The sequence below is a fragment of the Prionailurus viverrinus genome, chromosome B2, assembly GCF_022837055.1.
Source record: "Prionailurus viverrinus isolate Anna chromosome B2, UM_Priviv_1.0, whole genome shotgun sequence".
Classification (NCBI taxonomy): Eukaryota; Metazoa; Chordata; class Mammalia; order Carnivora; family Felidae; genus Prionailurus; species Prionailurus viverrinus.
Genome location: NC_062565.1, coordinates 119,321,912 through 119,340,561, shown reverse-complemented (window position 1 = coordinate 119,340,561; position 18,650 = coordinate 119,321,912). Strand labels below are relative to the sequence as shown.

At 38.0% G+C, this 18,650-nt stretch overlaps 1 protein-coding gene across 3 annotated transcripts in view; it reads right to left on the bottom strand.

Moving 5' to 3' along the window:
• The window catches only part of ENPP3 (ectonucleotide pyrophosphatase/phosphodiesterase 3), an 80,330-nt gene that overhangs the window by 23,457 nt on the left and 38,223 nt on the right, over nucleotides 1-18,650 (bottom strand). For all 3 annotated transcript variants that reach the window (XM_047859054.1, XM_047859053.1, XM_047859055.1), the window contains 6 exons: nucleotides 13,231-13,339; nucleotides 12,045-12,173; nucleotides 11,250-11,281; nucleotides 8,531-8,658; nucleotides 2,941-3,007; nucleotides 230-317 (listed from right to left, as the gene is read on the bottom strand). In XM_047859054.1, the coding sequence (XP_047715010.1) occupies nucleotides 230-317; nucleotides 2,941-3,007; nucleotides 8,531-8,658; nucleotides 11,250-11,281; nucleotides 12,045-12,173; nucleotides 13,231-13,339 (553 nt within the window). The remainder of the gene's footprint in view (nucleotides 1-229; nucleotides 318-2,940; nucleotides 3,008-8,530; nucleotides 8,659-11,249; nucleotides 11,282-12,044; nucleotides 12,174-13,230; nucleotides 13,340-18,650) is intronic.

Sequence of the window (18,650 nt, the reverse complement as noted above, 5' to 3'; positions counted from 1 at the left end):
CTCATCTCCTGAGATCTAATCTTTGTCATTACCAGCAATCAGAAACAATAATTTCATAAACTACTATGGCTGAATAATTCAGAATGGTGATTCATTCTTATCTTTTCTACTTTCTGTCTTCTTAGTGCAGAGCAGCCCCCTCTGGGATTCAATTTATTGCCAATTTCAAAATATGTATTTTAAAAACTACATCCACATTTTGATGTTAAATTTATATAGATATACTCACCACATATTAGGTTATAGACTTCGATATTTTCGAATGGTTCAATTTCAGTCTTCTCTTTAAAACTGGGTCCATGTGCCAAAAAGATAGCCTAGGTGATGACAGTCCTACTGTTACTAGATGCCATCTAAACTCAAAAACAAATGGTGGAAGAGACACAATTGCCTTCTGTCACAGCCCTCCTAGCTGTGTCTCCTGCTATTATAAGGATTTCTTTTCAGATTTGAAAATGACTTGTATGTCACTTCCACCCGTGACTGGGATTCCACAAATCCCAATCAAATATAATGCATATTGTATTTATTTTTTTCTAAATGTACCTGATTCCACAGCACCTTGCGTGTCAACAGACGAGGAGAAAACAAGCAACAATGGACAATCAATGTCAGCACAATTCTATAATATCTGGACAGTATAAATTACAAATTCATAATATAACATCAGGAATTCTTTTGGTTGTCTTTTCATATCATTGTTCAAATATGTTAATACATGACCAAAACATGCTGAAGTTTCTAAACACTAAAGTTTTTTCACAGCTTAGACTAACCCACCGATTTCTCAAATATCTCCCCTTTACCTTTTGGATGTACCTCCCCTCAAACATCTCCCCTTTACCTTTCGGATGAAGAATTCTAAATACTTTTTATTTATATTTAAATAATTAATGTTAAGTTAATTATGTTATTCATAACAATCTAATTCTTTCAGATTGCAAATAACTAGAATAAAAGTGTCAAACATAATTACTTTTTGGTAATAGGACTATATAATATGTATATATCCTTTTTTTCCAAGATAGCAAATAAATGGAGACATAGGTTTTCTTTCTAGCAATTAACTTAATAATCAAATAGTACTCTATTTGATAGAGAGGCACTCTGTCTCTAGAGACTTTTCAAATGTTTACAAGGGGATATAATGCATCACAGCAATATTAAAAGGCAGTATATTCATAATGAGCTCAACACATTTTCTTTATTTGAGAAGGGATGTGTGTGTGTTTGTGTGTGTGTTATTAATAGAAATAGGAAAGACAATGAGGTTGCCTGTTAGAATGGCTAAAATTAACAATTCAGGAAATAACAGATGTTGGCGAAGATGTGGAGAAAGGGGAACACTTTTGCACCGCTAATGGGAATACAAGCTGGTGCAGGCACGCTGAAGAACAGTATTGAGGTTCCTCAAAAAATTAAAAATAGAGCTACCCTACAACCCAGCAATTGTACTAGTAGGTGTTTATCCAAAGGATACAAAAATGCCGATTTGAAGGGGCACACGCACCCCAATGTTTATAGCAGCACTATCAACAATAGCCAAAGAATGGAAAGAGTCCAAATGTCCAATGACTGACAAATGGATAAAGAAGATGTGGAATAAGACTCCTTGGCGATGAAAAAGAATGAAATCTTGCCATTTGCAACAGTGTGGATGGAACTAGAGGGAATTATGCTAAGTGAAATAAGTCAGTCAGACAAAGACAAATAACATGACTTCACTCACCTGAATTTAAGAAGCATACTAAGATGAACATAGGGGAAGAGAAGGAAAACATAAGATAAAAACAGAGAGAGGGGCAAACATAAGAGACTATTAAATACAGAGAACAAACCGAGGGTTGCTGGAGGAGAGGTGGGTAGAGGGATGGGCTAAATGGGTGATGGGTATTAAGGAGGCACTTGCTGGGATGAGCACTGGCTGTTGTATGTAAGAGATGGATCGCTGGGTTCTACTCCTGAAGCCAAGACTCCACTGTGTGTTAGCTAACTTGAATTTAAAGAAATAAATTTTTTAAAAAGATAATGAGGTTGCAAAAAATCATGAAGTTTACCTATGTGGGCCTATCAGCTACACTTCTCTCATGGACTCTTCCAAATAGTCTCTTCCCTGGGGTTCCAGGACATATTCCGCTCCAGGTTTTCTTCTTTGCTCACTGGCTATACTTCTAGGTGTCTTTGCTAGTGACTCTTTTTCTTTCAACCTCTTCAAGTAGAAGTGCTTAGAGCTCAGGACTTGGTCTTCCTCTCTACCTATACTCACTTTCTAAGGATCTTGTCTAGCTGCATATCTTTTAAATAATCGATATACCTAAAAATCAAATTTTTTTTTTATTTCTGGGTAGATTCCCTTTAGGTGCCTATAAAGCATCTCTACTCACATGTCTGATAAATATTTTCAACTTAACATGCCCAAATGAACCTTCACTCCTTCTTCTCCCATCAGCCACGCAGTCTTACATCCTTCCAATAACCGATGAAGGCTCTCCTGCCCCCAACGCATCAGGCACAATCCTACCTTTGGGCCTTTGTACTTGGCTGTTTCCTCTGTTGGGTACACCTATCCCCTGAACATTTGAAAGGCTGATTCTTTCACCTTCTTCAAGTCTCTGTTCAAATGTCATCTCAATGAATCTTACCCTCTCCACTTTATGTAAAGTTGCATACTGCCCCCATGGTACCCTGGGACATGCCCAATTTCCACCTACTCTGTGTTACCTTTATTTCCCATGGCATTTATCCCCTAACATACCAAATAATATATTTCCTTATTATGCCAATTGTCTATATCCCTCTGTTAGAATGAAAGCTTCATGAGGGCAGGGATCCTTATCTGTGTTGTTCACAGGTGTATTCAAGGGCCCTAAAGACTGCCTATGACAAAGTAGGCGCTCAATAAATATTTGTTAAAAAAAATAAAATAAAGCAGTAAGTTACCTCCATGCTCTTAAACTCATTGTTATAACCGTGGTTGCCTCCTCCACAGGATGAATATGCTTTACTCCTTTAAAGAAATGATATTACATTGCAATTAATACATTAATATGAGACCTTATTGTAAACTGACCTTTAACGGATTTTTATGCAGCTTATGCTTTTATATAAGTAAATTTTCTGTCAACAACAGCATAAATATAGTTATTTTCATGGTCAAGTTCATAACCACAGAGGAACAAACAGAATGGTAGCAGAATGGTAGCAGGAAGGAGAATTCCAGAACCCGAAGTAGAATTCAAAAGACTTTGACTCTTAGACATTGACAAGATAATAACAAAGGCATAGGTTAAAAAAAAATTTGAATATAACTTCATGTCAGCTATATGTCAATAAAAATCTATTTATTAATTTAAAAATGCAAAAAATTGTCTTCAAGCTTATCTGTATCTTTACACATTAATGTCTGTGTGGTTAAGAATAGTTTAATTAGGGGCGCCTGGGTGGCGCAGTCGGTTAAGCGTCCGACTTCAGCCAGGTCACGATCTCGCGGTCCGTGAGTTCGAGCCCCGCGTCGGGCTCTGGGCTGATGGCTCAGAGCCTGGAGCCTGTTTCAGATTCTGTGTCTCCCTCTCTCTGACCCTCCCCCGTTCATGCTCTGTCTCTCTCTGTCTCAAAAATAAATAAACGTTAAAAAAATTTTTTTTTAAAGTTTAAAAAAAAGAATAGTTTAATTAATATACTACTTTAAGCATTTCAGTGCTTTAGGAAGAAGTCTTTGAAACTGGGAAAAATATTGATTCCTATTTTACAGTAGAGATATGTAGGGAAATAACGTAAAAGTATAAAGAATACTGAAGGAAAGTTCATTATAACACTCGGTAAGAAGAAGCTAGTATATTCTTGTAAATTCAGAACTTATTTTTAACTTTTGGGCTTTTCTTCTATAGGCTGTTGTGTTCTGTTACTTGAATGACGTTTCAAATTTAATTTGCCTTTTACCCACCTTCTCCTATTTTAGTATTTGAATTGAGCAATTTTAGCAGTCCAAACTGGCAATAAATAAACCTAGATTTTTTTTTTTAAACAACAATGCCATACTGGTTCAAATTAGGTCTCTAATGGAAAAAGAGACTCTTATTCCCTAAGAGATTTGTCTCATTTGCTTTCCCACCCCCTACCTCCCACTCCTCGGGGAAAACACACACACACAATGTTTTTGTTTTTATGTTGTAGGCAGGACTTTAGTGTCCTAAAAGATCAGCTTCTAAAACATTCATAACTGAGTCTCAGCTTAAATAAAAACAAATCACAAAATAAAAAATAAATCATCACACTGAGCAGGCTACACTCCGCTACACTCAACACAACCCAATAGAGGGAAGAAAGGAGAGGCTAAGTACTGACTTACTAGCTGGAATGGGGAAAGAAAGGGAGTCCTATTTATAAGGCATTTAAATTCAATTACCCTAAGATGCCAGCTCATTACCTTAGTTAATTCCAATAAAATGTGGGGCTTAAGGTAAGAGTTGTTTTAAAAATATTTTTATCCTTCTTGCATACATATTTGCTTCCTTCAAGATTACTGGAACTAGGGTGCCTGAGTGGCTCAGTCAGCTGGGTGTCCAACTTCGGCTCAGGTCATGATCTGCCCGTTCGTGGGTTCAAGCCCCATGTTAGGCTCTGAGCTGTCAGAACCTGCTTCAGATTCTGTGTCTTCCTCTCTCTCTTCCCCTCCCCTGATTGTGTACTCTCTCTCTGTCTCTCTCTCTCTCTCTCAAAAATAAATAAATAAACATTAAAAAAAGATTACCGTAACCATTTGGGGATAATTCAGTTTTAAATTCTGTGTGGGAGGCTAGAGTATTCATTAATGAAAGAACAAAAAGGTCTTTAGAACCAAGTCATTGGTAAAATTCTCTGAAATTTGGTCTGTTATATATCTCTCTATTTTCAGAAATATCTTTTTATAATATTTTCAACTCCTAACCCAACTCAATCAGAAAACTTTAGTCAATATTGCAAAGCTTTATTCAGAAGTAAAGATAAAAATTAGTGTTTGAAAAAGCTCTATTTTCTCTTCTCAAGTGAAAATGTTACAAATTTGCTCTTCTAACTGCTCATGTTCATGCTCTCCAGCCATTAATTTGGCTCTGGAAATCCATATGGAAAAATGGAAGCTGCCATTTGGAAAAGATGAGCTGATTTTATCTGTCATGATTTAGCTCAACTTCCAAGTACCATATGAAATCTTCTGGAACAAACTCTCTTTTATCTTCTCCATGTCTAATTCATAAAGTCAAAATCAAGGCCAGTGTCTCTGCCACAGTCGGGTAATGACACAGATGGGAGACGAGTAAGACTTCTTTCCTGACCGCCCCCCGCCCCTCCGGGCAGTTGCCAACTATCTGCCTGTGTAGTACCTTTCACATCTTCCCTTGCTTTCCTACTCTGCCACCATTCTAAGCTAGACCCTTATTACTTCTGACCTGCATGAAGTTCCTAATTGGTTATCCTGACTCTGAACTTTAGAATCTTCCCACATAAAACACACACACACACACACACACACACACACACACACACACACACATGCACACACGCACACACGCACATGCACACACACACCTAATCACATTGAATACTGTGAGCTCTCAGAAATGCAAATCCACACAACCACATATTCACCTGCAGCCACCTTGTACCTACCAATGGTCTATTTTCCTCCCAGGCAAAGTCACACTTTTCAGTCATGACAGGTAAGGTCTGTCAGGCGGAGAGTGGCTTCATTTACCTGGTGCTCTGGCAACACAGAACCAGTGCAATCGAGGGCATCTAGCCCGTCTGCCTGCAGACCCTCCCTTGCCCCCAGAGCAGCTGCTGGCTTTAAAAAGGTGCCCCATTGCTCTGGACAGAATATTTCGAGAAAGAAGCACCCCTGAGAAGACACAGGCTGGCAGTACTCAAGGCTTGGCAAGAATATGGATGCCTTCCAGCAAAAGAAAAGTGGTCCATGGCCTCCTGCAGACAGGCCCCCCATCAGGGCTCAGTGAGCTGAGCAAGGGTTACTTTTCCACTGCCTCTCATCTTCTTGGCTGAGTGCCTCTGTACAACGCACAGACTGCCCAACAGCCTGGGGCAGACCTGTTGTATGTGATGGCATTTAGCCGATCTCATCCTTAATTTTCAAAGCCCAGAGCAGGAATCACACCTACCAGGAAGCATCCTCTGGATGTTCTGTGACATCCACATCTAGTCTGTGTAATCACTCTTATTGTTTCCTTGTACCTTGCACTTGATCCTAGTGTGGCCATTGTTATACCTGATTATAATTGTTGTCTTCCTCCCTGCCTGGGCAAAGATCCTTAGGGTGAGGACTGGGTCTATCCCCATTTCGTAGAAACGTGCCTGGAAAGTATTTGTCACTTTCCGATCATAAAATAAAAAGCTATTATTCATGTTCTCTAAGGGGGCAATACTTCAGCTGTAGTTTCAAATAATTGGGTTTCCCCAAATTAGTGAAATCCAACACGTTTTAGGCAAAATGAGGATAGTGATGATGATGATGATAGGTTGTACTAAATGACCAAGTTTGCTATAACTCTGGGAAGGGAATACAATCTAGTTATCAAACATTTCACACTATAACTAAAGACAACATACTTTGCCATAGAAACTAGGTAGCCTGACGCTCATGTGTTAAGAATTGGAGGTAGAGTGACTTAACCAGATGAGAACTTGGTTGCTCTGGTTAGGGCTATAATCAACATTTCTTTTGAGGTAAGTCAGTTTCCTTTAACATCAAGAGAATAACAAAACCACGCTAATCGTGTGTTACAGATGATGAAAACGAAGCCCCAAGACATTAATTTGTTTACATTTCCCCCACGCTAGGCGTGAAGGCGGGTCTGGAACTCAGCCTGCTGCTCTTTTTACATCTCACTGCTAGCTATTAAATATAAAAAGCTTATAATTTGAGACTGGGTGTTATGTAATACCCAGAGGTACCCTGGCGGCTGGACTCTCCTTCTATAACCCGCAGGGCATGTTATAGGATGGATGGGCACTTTCTTGCTTTGTACCAGTGGCCTCCTAACTTCTTCGATCTCATACTCTCAACAGTAAGTATTTGGAGAATTTACCCACATTTGGGACTATATTTGCTTACGTATTACCCACATACATTATTTAAAACCCGATATACTTAACATAAGTAAAGCTTAGTCTTTTAAAATCTCCTGGAGAATGCTATGTTGAGCCACACAGCATATAGCCAAGGACCTTGACAAAGGGTTATGAAACTTCTTATCCCAAGAAGAGAGGCCAGTGCCATCTAGTGGCCAGATGTGAACATGCACACTCTCTGGCCTCGCGGTGTATTGCTTGGGTTTCCTGGTTACCTCACAGAACAGGCTCTCCCAACTCCCTCATCTTTTTTGTCTCCTCTTTATTAAATATATCTTCCAGTATCTGTAATCCCATTGTCCTCTGTATCCCCAGACATGACGTATCATGCAAATAAGGCCAGAAAACAATGTGATCCTGATTCCATTTAAAACCACTTACGCACAGGGAAAAAAAAAAAACAAAACAAAACACTGGAATAAAATACACACACACACACAAAGGAAATATTAGCTAAACTATCAGAAAGTGTATATTTTTTGGTTTTCTGGCTTATTATCAGTCTTCTTCATTTGACAAGGAAGGCAGGAATCCTGTCTGTATCCCAAATGCCTGGAACAAAGCCTGGCATACACAATAACAAGCATCAATAAAATTTTGTGAAACCAACGAATTCATTGGTTATCTTGGGATGAAGCGATCCAAAATGGTTTTTATCTTCCCTAAATGCCACTGTAACTTGCAGATGCTCAACAATCAACATGAATTAGAACTAGGAAAAAAAATGTTCACCTAATTGGTTAGCTTAGCCACAAATGTGCTCTTTCCTAAAAACCACAAAGATGACAAAGATTTCAATGACCTGTCTAATCAATTACTTACTGCCAACCTGGAAGACAACTGATGTCATCTTTACATCCTGTCAACTACCTGAAAAAAGATCTAACTGGGGGTTAAGGATGTGCTGGTACATGTGGTTTCTGGAATGGCCAATAAACAGTGCTAACCCTCTTCCTTCTGTGCATCTATATTGTGAGGATTACGATGCTAAGATTGGCTCCTAATATTTCAAATGCAGAAATGCTAGGTAGCATATAGAAAGTCAAGGATTGAGGCACCTGGATGTCTCAGTTGGTTGAGCATCTGAGTCTTGATTTCAGCTGAGGGCATGGTCTCGCTGTTCGTGAGATCAAGCAAGCCCCAGGTTGGGCTCTGCGCTGGCAGTGTGGAGCCTGCTTGGGATTCTCTCTCTCCCTTTCTCTCTGCCCCTCCCCTGCTCAAGTGCACCGAACGCTCACTCTCTCTCTCAAGAGAAATAAACTTAAAAAAATACATATTGAAAAAAGTCAAGGACATACCAATGCTCAGGAAAAGTTGCATGATCATAATAGACCGGTAAAATGAAGGCAATTTATAATGAAAGACGGTGGTTAAAAGTATTATGAAACAAGTAAATAGATGCACAAACCTCACAGCCAGCCACTGTCGGTCCACCAAAAGATGAACTTTGTCAATTCTGACATTTTTGGCAAAGTGTAGTCGTTTTGGCAAATCAGGAGTCAAATAGGGTTTGAAATGCTGATCAGGTTTTCGGCACTAAATAATAGGTAGATTATTTGTTTGTGTAAGTTATAAAATATGCAGGCTAATTTAACAATTTCATTTGCTAAGACAATTAAGCGCTCTTTAAAAAGTAAGAAGATTTAAACATGGCTAATAAAATAAGGCTATTAACCCTATTCTCAGTGTGGCCAAATTCCCCAATTAGGTTGCTTTTATTGTTGCAACAATACTTAAATTGCAATTAAAATATATGATTTAAATTATGATTTGGTGTCTGATGTTCTAGGTTTTTATATCTTTAGCCACCATAACCCTCCCCTCCTTTTTTGACAGACAATAGATATGTCTGGATTTCAAGTGGCAATTACAATTTTTGAATTTAAATTATGTATGTATATTATATAACACATTAGTAGATATCAGTAAAAATTTTAAAAACCAATTTAATTGCACCAAAATCCTTTTACAGTCGATTCAATTTCCCCTTGAAATAACCTACATTTGCTTAATTCTCAAGCCAAGTCAAAACCTAGAACAGGCTCCTTATTTGTGAACAATTCATGGATTTCTCACAAACTGGAGTGAAATTTTGTGTCTTTCATAATTACTGCTGTAACTAGATGGCATATTTTAAAACTGTGTAAAGATGCAACTCAGTCATCTAAAAAAAGAAGTGAGGAAATGAGAAACAGAACTACAAAGGAATGTTTTCTCCCTCGTGAACTTTTTTTGAGAAACAAGAGGAAAAAAATACAGGTAAGCATATGGGAAAATAATTTTTTTCTACTTTCTCATTTTCTTATTTATTTTAAGCCTTGATAATCACACAAATATTTTAAGTCTGTGTCACTGCTGTTTGGGGCTCAATTTATATAAGAAGAAAGATACTATGAAATTGAAAAAAAATTTAAAAGGAAGTATGGACAACAGAGCAAGGAGAGTAACAGAATGAAAAGGGGAAGAGAAATTATTTATTGCACAGATATTTCGGCCAGTTTTTCTTTGCTTATTTTGGTATCTCTACCGGGCTTCTTTTTCTTTTTAATTTATCATTACTTCCTGTTGAAGTCAATATTTTTGTAACATCCAGGCAAGTACATGATGGCAGCAGTTGGTTATGAAGCTTCGTCAAAGATACAAAGAACTAGAATGTGCCCTTGAGGACCACAGATCATCTGACAAGTCACACTTTCCTAGCTGGTGTGTAGCTAGAGTAAATCCAGAGGAAAGTGGAGTCACACTGCCAATTTCCGAAGCAGGACGGGGTTATACTTTGCATTTGAGAATTTAGGATGAAGACCTTAGAGTTGGGAAGACTGTGCTCATTTTATCTAAGAACAAGGATGCCATTGTCTGTCATGCAACCAGAATGTTGTTGAACTTAAAGAGTCATCCGTTCATGTTTGATTACGTTTGTCCAATATAAGCTCAAAACAGGCCTATGGGGAATACTGTACCCCCATACGGAAAATTTCCTGGGAATAATGGACTATTCAGGAAATGATGGTCCATTTCTTCGGGGTTCTATAGCTCTAGGCCCAGTCTTTATTTGTGATACCATTAATGGTTTCCAAAGCCCGTGGTATCCAATCCTCCTCCACTACAGGATTATTAGAGATCTTCCCTTCCTCAGCAACAGGGCTTCTGCTATATGGCTTGTGAAGTGATGGGGAAAAGGACAACAATATGTGGTTTTAGAGAGTCCATCTGTTGAAAATTCTGAAGTACCCATCCAATCAGCATGAACACACTGCCTGTATGCCCTTCGCCAGCAGAGGGAGACATTGTCCACCATGTTTACTCAAGACCAAAATATCAAAGTATAAGAGAAAAAAGAAGTGATTAACACTCTAAAGAATTGCTGCTCTAATGGTCATTTCTGCATCAGACTTGCAGTGGGTCCTAGGTGACAGTAACATTCTTCATGCGGTGTTTTCTTATCTTCAATCATTCCCAGTTCATCCTAACAGTTTATAATTGCACACGACCTATATACTTAAATAAACCTAGCTCCACCCCAAGCAATGATAAACTCATGAATTCCATATAATAGATAATATGCTTGTGAATATACCTTAAATACAGAAGTATTAAAACTACATGCAAGAACATTTCACGTCTCTCTAGGAGTAGGGAATTCTACTTTGAAAAGCCCAGTTTGCTTTAAGATCTGTATCTCGAATTTGCCCCACTAAGTTTACTCACAACCTGGAATGTGGGAACCAGTCAAAAGAAGTTGGAATTAGACCTAGAGGGTAAAGAGATGATTTTTCTGACCTCTATGAAAAGATGTGTAAGAGTTCATGATTCACTATTTTCTTATGTTAAGTCACACAACACATGTGACTGGCATGGCCCTTTTGAATGGGACAGCAACCCACTCAGTAAAAGCCAGGAGTCAGGGCCACTGTTGTCACAAACTAATCTCTAGTGGTAGCGACTGTAAATGAAAACACCTAAGACAAAAGCAGCTGATCTGCAGGTAAAATACTATCAATGGAGGGTTTAAGAAATAAATTTCAAGTGGATTGGACTCAGAAATATGGAACATAAATTTCCTCAAATCCAGATTTTAAGGACATTATATTAACTTAGATATATGTATTAGGACACCGTATACTTACACTGAGGTTCCTAACAATTTCTTCAGAATTAACTGTTTCAAAAGAAATAAATAAATAAATAAACCACATTACAAATGTGAACATATCAGATGAATTTCACACATACATTTATTAATGACAATGACCTGGTAAAATTAATAAGAAATTCTTTTAAAATTTATTTATTTGTTTTGAGAGAGAGAGAGGGAGAGAGAGAGAGAGAGAGAGAGAGAGAAAGGGAGCATGAGCCAGGGAGAGGCAGAGAGAGGAGAGAGAAAAGTCCCAAGCTCCAGGCTCCATCTCACAAACTGAGATCATGACCTGAGCCAAGATCAAGAGTCAGACACATAACAGACTGAGCCACCCAGGTGTCCCTAAATAGGAAATTATTTTCAGCAAAGAATTATTTTAGAATTTAACGTATAAGTAGAACATGTTTTAACCTAACGATTAAGTAGAATATATTAATATTTTTGTAATATTAATGTTTAATTGATGTTTTAATTATAACCTAATAATTACATGGAAATATCAATATTTTATTAATAGTAACATTTGATTGTATTAATTAATATTTTATTGGTATTAATATAGTTAAGTAGAGTATACTTTTACCTAATGATATTTGATATTACCATAGACTTTATAGGCTGATGATATTTAAACAAGGACAGGGATTTCTTATTTGCTTCTGTGTGGTCTTCCCAAGAAGAGAGAAGAGGGGGCCTGGCAATCCCTATATCCTCAGAATCAGGAAGTTATGGTTACACACTTTCAATTTTACCCCGTTTTTCACATGGGTGTCTTCATACTTACAAGTGTAAAAGTCCTGAGGTATATTACGAGACCTGATACGAGGGGCAGGCCCTTCATACATGTAGAAGTTTATTCGATGAAAATAATTAGTCATATATTCCATCTTGTCACAGTAAGTCTTATCCATTCCTGAATTAAAAAAAAAAAATCCACTGAATGCATATAGATGGTAACAATTAGTTGTCTTTCATGATGTCAAATCAGAGATATTTTATGTGGCAGATCTCAAACTAAGTTTCACTGAGAATCTATATTAATTTAACCTATTATTTCACCCTAAATGGCAGATCTTAAAAATCCTGGCAGTGGAGGAGAAGGGTCGCATTGATCAGAGAAGAATAAGCAAGAATTATAAACAGATCATTTGCTCAACATAAATCAATTAATTTCAAAGAAGAAAATCCTCTGTAGAAAGCTCATTAGATCTTAGATGTATTATTTAACTTTATATAAGTAGCATGTGCTTAAAAAAAAGATTTGGTAGTTAAAACCTCTTCTATTTGTAGATTCTTCAGACTGCCCTTAAATTTTTATTTTCATATTTATTTATAAATTTATTTCATGTTTTATAATATCTTTTATCAAAATGCACATTAAAATGGTCCCCTTTAATTTTAAAACAATAGGTCAATGTGTTAAGAAAACATTTCAGAAATTTTTAAATAAATTACTCTGTTTCTCATTATCTTGATGTCCTAAAATAAAAACAAGAGTTCTGTAGACATGGTCCTTTTCCTCCTCTCTTCCTTGACTGGTTCCTTTAAAGCCTTTGGAGCTTAGCTTGACTAATGTAGAAAGTATCACCCCATCTAGAAAAGGCCTATGTCTGCTTTACATACCTCCAAACACACCGTATCTAGGAAAGTACTTGACATTGAGTAGGCACTCAAAAAATATTTGGTTGACTAACAACCCAACCATATCTCTGTTAAGTACTATGACCTCCATTTTCACAAAAAAGTAAGTATAAGGATGGATTTTCATAATGAATGTTAAAATAATTAAAGTAGAAATTTTAGTTTTAGTATCGTATTCATCACAGCCTACCACAAAACGCATTCTTTGCTTGTTCGAGAACCTTTAGGTCTAGAAGTATAGACTTTAAAATATCACTATGCTTTTTGCATGCTCTTTGAAGTGAGAAGATATCATCAATGATAAAATATAATTTTTAAAAAAAGCGTACCATGGTCGGCCAAAAGGATTATATTGACACAATTGTCTAAGTTCCGCTGTTTTAGGCCTTCCATCAACATTCCAAAAGTCTTATCTACCAACTGTAAGGCTTGAATTACCTAAGGGAAAAAAATGGAGTTAAGACTGTCTTCATAAATTAAAATTTAATTGATGAAATCATTATCCAAGGGAGTGAGTAAAAACTGAACACATTTCCTTCTCTGATATTTCTGGATTTTGAAATAGGACATCAGAGCCCAGCACTGTGCTACCACATTTACCAAATACCAATTCCCTGAATTTCTATAAGCAAATAAAAAAAAGTAAACCATGTTTTCCACAAAGGAATATAGACTACTGTCCAATTAGTATCTGAGAAAAATGTTCTGCCTCAACAAATATTCAGCTGCAAAGGCTTTCATCATAATACCCAATGCTGGAGAGGGGAGTCCACAGACACTTCTATAGAAGTCCACATGGTTATTTGGGTGCTGAGGGATTATGTGACAATGCCTAACCAGAGCGTTAAAAAAAGGACCTACCCTATAACCTAACAATTCTATTTCTGGAAATTTGTCCTCATAAACACTTATAGTACAAATGGCTATTTACACCTAGGACTAATTCATCACTTTATTTATTTATTTATTTATTTACTTATTATTCATTCATTCATTCATTCATTTCTAATTTCAATTTAAAATACAAAATTTCAATAGATTTCAATTTCAATATAAAAATAAATATGCCACACATGCTTACAAACATTTCAAAATGTATTTTAAAAAACCATGACATGGGGAACTGCTCATAAATACAATGTTAAACATAAAATATTAAAACTAAACTGTATGTACCCATAGATATTTCATAATCCTTTCATGTTTAAATATATTTAGCACTCCTTAGTAAACACACATGCACAGAAAACGAAAAAGAAATATATCAAGGGACTATTAACAATGGTTGTCTCTGTATAGTGAATTGGAGTTCATTTTTATTTTATTGCTTATATTCTTTTGTGTTTTAAAATTTTTCTACACCTTATCAGCATAGTACATTAAACTATTTTAAGTGTGTAACTTTTTTTTTAAGTTTATTTACTTTGAGAGAGAGAGGGAGAGAGAATGAGCAGGGAAGGGGCAGAGAGAGGGGGAGAGAAAGAATCCCAAGCAGGGAACCTGATATGGGGCTCAATCCCACAAACTGTGAGATCATGACCTGAACCGAGATCAAGAGTCAGATGCTTAACTGACTGAGCCACCCAGGTGTCCCTTAAATGAATAACTTTTAATTGACTAACTGTTCATTATTTGTTTCAGTGAAGAGGAAACTGTAATAGCAAATGGATTGGGGGAAAATGTGTAATCTCTTATAGTACTATTATAAAAATTATCGCTTTTTTTATTTTTTGAGAAGGAATTTTACAAGCTAATTATTGTTAAGAGCTTTAGTACATTATCTCATGAAATTGTCATGGCAAACATGCATGGTTGGTGCTACTTCCACCATCTGGAATTTCCAGTTGGAAATACCAGGAAACTTGAGGCTTAAAAATTTTAAATAACATGTTTATGGTCCTACAGTTAGCAAGGGATAGAACAGAATTGACTTCAAACCAGCTCTATCTACTGCTAAAATCCATCAACTCGGAGATAACTTTCCTGACTCTCATTCTTACGGTGACCATGCACTCTGGTTTACGAGCATGAGTTATGGTTCCCGCCCAATGTCATGGCATAATTATGTCCCTTTTCACAGTCACCTTACTCACTCCTCCCAACTGCAGTAATAGCCCCTTCTCTGTCCTCTCCCAGCACCCTGGCATCTGTTACCATTGGACTCTCCACAGATTTGAAATCATCTGTGCGTATGTCTGCCTCCCAAGAAGAGTGTGAGCTCCTGCAGGGAAGGAACCGGGCAACCTAACTCACCACACGCTTTCCAAGCATAGGGTTTTTCACACAATATCCACTCCACAGATGGCACATATTGCTGAATGTAAAATGACTAGATGCCAGCCCCTTACTCTAACCCAGACAAAGGAAAGAAGAGAAATCCCTGTGACAGACCACAAGTGAGCATTTTGGGGGGTGGTAAGATAATAAATAGGAATAGAAATGTCTGCAGCTTTGGGGTAAACCAAGTCTGGGTAGAAAACCTTGCTTGTTTCACATGGAATCATGATCCTTCACTTTCACAGTGGATATTGTGGAAACAGTAAAATCAATCCTGATAAAATGAGTTCAATGCTAAGACCCTCAATAAACAGTTGCTTTTTGGATCCAAACATTCCCTTTTGTAAAATGAAATTCAAGACTGCAGAGGATCCTGCTAGTAGGAAGCTCTATGCAGCATTAACATAGTGGGCTTTTCAATAGGTACAACATCCTTCCTGTGTATTCTACCTCCACATGCTTTCTTGTGGGGGATAAGCTTAGGGATCCCCCGGGTTTACACCAATGGGTTGACAAGGCATAAAGAAATACGAAGTCATGAAATGCTCACACCCGAGTTTGGGTAAACCAGATTGGCACCCCAAGAATAGGGGGTTCAAAGGCACCCCAAAGTAGAGAGGGGGTGCAGAGCCCCCAAAATAGAGAGGGAGAGGCAAAGGCCTGAAATAGAAATGGCACAAAGGTGCCCAATACATAGGTGTATGAAATAAACAAGATTAGATATTCAGGGTCGAAGTACTATGCAGAAAAGCTGCTTTCACAGGAGGATAGGGCCAGGTTAGGTAAATTGGCGAACTGGACTTTGGACCCCTGTGCTGCAGGCAAAGCAGCCCAGAGCGGAGATGGTTAACAAAAGAAAAGATGCCTTATTAACCCTGAGGTTATTTCCCCTATCTGTCTCATCCCCTAGGCTGGCAAAGATAAACAGAGGTGCTGCCTAATGTCCCCTGTAACCAACCTTACTCCCGACTGCCCAGCGCCCAGATTTTGTTTTATATTGACCCAAACCCCAAACACCATAAATCTTCAAAAATCCCCTTTTCCCTCACGCCCCAAGTTAATGTTACCAGTTTCTTTGTCTCTTTGTATACATCCATCACTTTTGTAAGCCTTATGAGCCGAATAAATACAGGGCAAGGACCCTTATTCTGGGCTCTTGTCTTTTCCTGGACATTAGCCATCTCTCGCTTTCAATCCTGCATCCCGCTCTTTTACTAGACAAGAGAGAACTTTAGACCCAGAGTCTATGACACTTTCTCAAAAGTGGAGGTCCTCAGTGCTGTAGAATCATTCTACCATGTACATGAGCATTATCAAGAATTAAGTCGATCTGTTCTTAATTTCAGTTTTCTTTCCAAATTGAATTTTTCTTCCTAACTTTTCTTTCCATCTAACATGTAATAACTTGTTTTTCAATCAGGAGTCAACAGGTGAAACTTGTTAAAGTATTAGAACATTACTTAAGGTTATTCAAGACCCATCAGGACATTCTGTGCCTAATTCAACTTCAATACTAGAGAATTACTGAAACAAATTTGGTATCAAGAAGTTTCTGGGGTGCCTCAGTTGGTTAAGCGCCCAACTTTGGCTCAGGTCAAGATCTTGAGCTCAGGTGAGTTAGTGAGTTCGAGCCCCACGCCAGGCTCTGTGCTGACAGCTCAGAGTCTGGATCCTGCTTCGGATTCTGTGTCTCCCTCTCTCTCTGCCCCTCCCCTGCTCACACTCTGTCTCTCTCTCTCTCTCTCTGTCTCCCTCTCTCTCAAAAATAAATAAACATTTAAAAAAAAGAAGAAGTTCCTGGTTTCACAAGACTTTAAATCTCTCCACCACCTTCTACATCCCTAATTCATAAAACCTTCTCCAGCTATACCAGGCCACAATACTCTTCCCATTTTAACACTGTTGTTTTTAACTCAGGAAACAACAGATGTTGGCAAGGATGCAGAGAAAGGGGGAACACTTTTTCATTGTTGGTGGGAATGCAAATTGGTGCAGCCACTCTGGGGAACAGTCTGGAGGTTCCTCAAAAAATTAAAAATAGAGCTACCCTATAACCCAGCAATTGCACTACTAGGTATTTATCCAAAGGGTACAAAAATGCTGACTTGAAGGGGCACATGCACCCCAATGTTTAAAAAGCATTATCAACAATAGTCAAGTTATGGAAAGAGCCCAAATGTCTACTAACAAATGGGTAAAGAAGATGTGGTATGTATACACGATGGAATACTACTCGGCAATCAAAAAGAATGAAATCTTGCCATTTGCAACAACATGGATAGAACTAGAGTGTACTATGCTAAGCAAAATAAGCCACTCAGAGAAAGACAAATCTCATACGATTTCACTCATGTAGAATTTAAGAAACACAACAAATGAACATAGGGGAAGGGAAGGAAAAATAACATAAAAACAGAGAGGGAGGCAAACCATAAGAAACTATTAAATACAGAGAACAAACTGAGGATTGCTGGAGGGGTGTTGGGTGAGGGGATGGGCTAAGTGAGTGATGGGCATTAAGGAGGGCACTTGTTGGGATGAGCACTGGGTGTTGCATCTAACTGATGAATCACTGTGTTCTATTCCTGAAACCAAGACTACACTGTATGCTAACCAACTTGGATTTGCATTTTTAATTTTTTTTAATGTTTGTTTATTTTTGAGAGAGAGAGACAGAGACAGAAACAGAGACAGACAGAGACACAGACAGACAGAGACAGAGTGTGAACAGGGGAGGGGCAGAGAGAGGGAGAGACACAGAACTGGAAGTGGGCTCCAGGCTCCTTGCTGACAGCACAGAGCCCCATGCGAGGCTCCAACTCATAAACTGTGAGATCATGACCTGAGCCAAAGTCGGAGGCTTAATGGACTGAGCCACTCAGGAGCCCCTAAATTTAAAAAAAAATGTAGGTGTGAGAAAAAAATAAACACTTGTTATTTTAATTCATTTTTTGAGAGAGAAAGCGCACGTGCACGGGACTGCTAGCATGCAAGTTGGAGAGGGGTGGAGGGCGAGGGATAGAGAGAATCTTAACCAGGCTCCACACCCAGCACAGATCCCAACACAAAGCCTGACCTCGTGACCATGAGATCATTACCTGAGCTTAAGTCAAGAGTCAGATTCTCAACCAACTGAGCCAGGCACCCATAAACACTGTTTCAGCTACCAAAATTTTAAAGGTTTCTTAAAACAAAACCTTGCTATACATTAAGTCATTACTTATTTGCCCTTTCAACATAGTTTCTGGGTAGTGGCTTCATTTTCTTCAACCCCTAAGAATGCCTAACACAACATCACGCCCACCAGAAACTATTAAAAGTAGACCTTAAAAGGATAGCAGAGCAAGAGCAAGAGAGTATCAATGACTGAAAAATGTAGAAGTTAATAAGCTTGAAAAAGAGTGAGCGAACAAACTAAAGTAGCCTTTTGCTTTCAAATTATGTCACATTCACTCCAAACTAAAGTATATGA